A 1248-nucleotide genomic window follows, 5' to 3' on the forward strand; every position below is an offset into this window, starting at 1 on the left:
TTATCGTACATATGTATATCTACCTGTTTGCTATTTCTGTTAGCAAGTTTTTTAATAGTATCAAACTTCCATCAGGAACGGACATTCACTACCTACACATGGGTCAGTCTCAAGGTGATCCGCAGACAGTATATAAAGAGGACCTGCGCAATCTACTCACACAGCAGTTAGGTGCCTGCAATAACCCTGAGAAGGTGTGTAATCACAACGCTGTTGATGTATTTTATATATGTTCATCATGCACATAATAATAAATAGAGTTTATTCATAGAATATATCTAGTAAATATGGTTTACTGTATTCCAGATGAAGAGGTTTTTGTTGCTGGTCGTGATTTTCGCCCTCGTGGTTGCTGACGACGACAATGACGCAACTGATGGCGTCGAAGGTCGTTCCAGAAGCAAAGCTCAGTCGGGCAAGAAGGAATCCAGATTCTTTGGAGGATTAGGAGGTTTTGATCCCGTTGGAGGATTGGGAGGAGGATTTGGATTGGGTGGCGGTCTTGGAGGACTGGGTGGAGGATTTGGAGTTGACCCATCACTTGCAGGAGGATTTGGATTCAATCCAGCTCTTTCAGGTGGATTTGGAGTAAACCCTGGCTTCGGAGGAGTAAATCCTGCATTTACTCCTGTGGCTCCTCCCTCCACATGCCGCTACTGGTGCAGGACACCCGAGGGTCAGGCCTACTGCTGTGAGAACATCAACCAGCCACAGAGTGCTGCTGGTGTAGTCAAACCGGGATTCTGTCCCCCCGTTCGTCCAGTGTGCCCTCTCAGGAGCTTCCAGCCACCTTTCACTTGCTCTAACGACGGCGCTTGCGGAGGCATCGACAAGTGCTGCTTCGACAGATGTCTCGGCGAGCACGTGTGCAAGGCTCCTCTGGGCATTGGGCGATAGGAATCCTCTAGGTTATTCTGGTGTTCAGTGAAATTTATCATTGCTTCTCGTGGTAGGATGATTTCATTGTGAATATTAGAATTTCCCATAATGACGAATGTAAAAATGTAAATAGAAAATACAATAAAATATTTTTAGAAATGTAATTATTGGTTATATACGCCTTTGCTGAGATAGCTTATATTACAGACATATCACACATATGAGTGTGATATGAAATATGACATTTTCCACTTACTACTTTTTATCACTTAGTCATATCATGGGCTACTCTTATCATCAGTACCATTGTGTCTGTTTCTAACGTTCCACTACAATTCTTTTTTTGAACATACAATTTAATTTGATTAG

General features: G+C 43.0%; 1 protein-coding gene across 1 annotated transcript; it reads left to right on the forward strand.

The window, feature by feature from the left end:
* Nucleotides 1–172: 172 nt before the first annotated feature.
* Nucleotides 173–987, forward strand: LOC119587476 (ctenidin-3-like). Its single transcript, XM_037936204.1, has 2 exons — nucleotides 173–194; nucleotides 307–987. Exon 2 carries the CDS (start codon nucleotides 307–309, stop codon nucleotides 895–897), a length of 591 nt encoding a protein of 196 aa, XP_037792132.1. The 5' UTR covers nucleotides 173–194; the 3' UTR covers nucleotides 898–987.
* Nucleotides 988–1248: the final 261 nt, after the last annotated feature.

This window comes from Penaeus monodon, chromosome 22 (genome assembly GCF_015228065.2).
Source record: "Penaeus monodon isolate SGIC_2016 chromosome 22, NSTDA_Pmon_1, whole genome shotgun sequence".
NCBI classification, from domain to species: Eukaryota; Metazoa; Arthropoda; class Malacostraca; order Decapoda; family Penaeidae; genus Penaeus; species Penaeus monodon.

What these genes read in the sequence shown, in the direction of transcription:
- LOC119587476 (XM_037936204.1), top strand. Translation starts at nt 307, where the DNA reads ATGAAGAGGTTTTTGTTGCTGGTCGTGATTTTCGCCCTCGTGGTTGCT.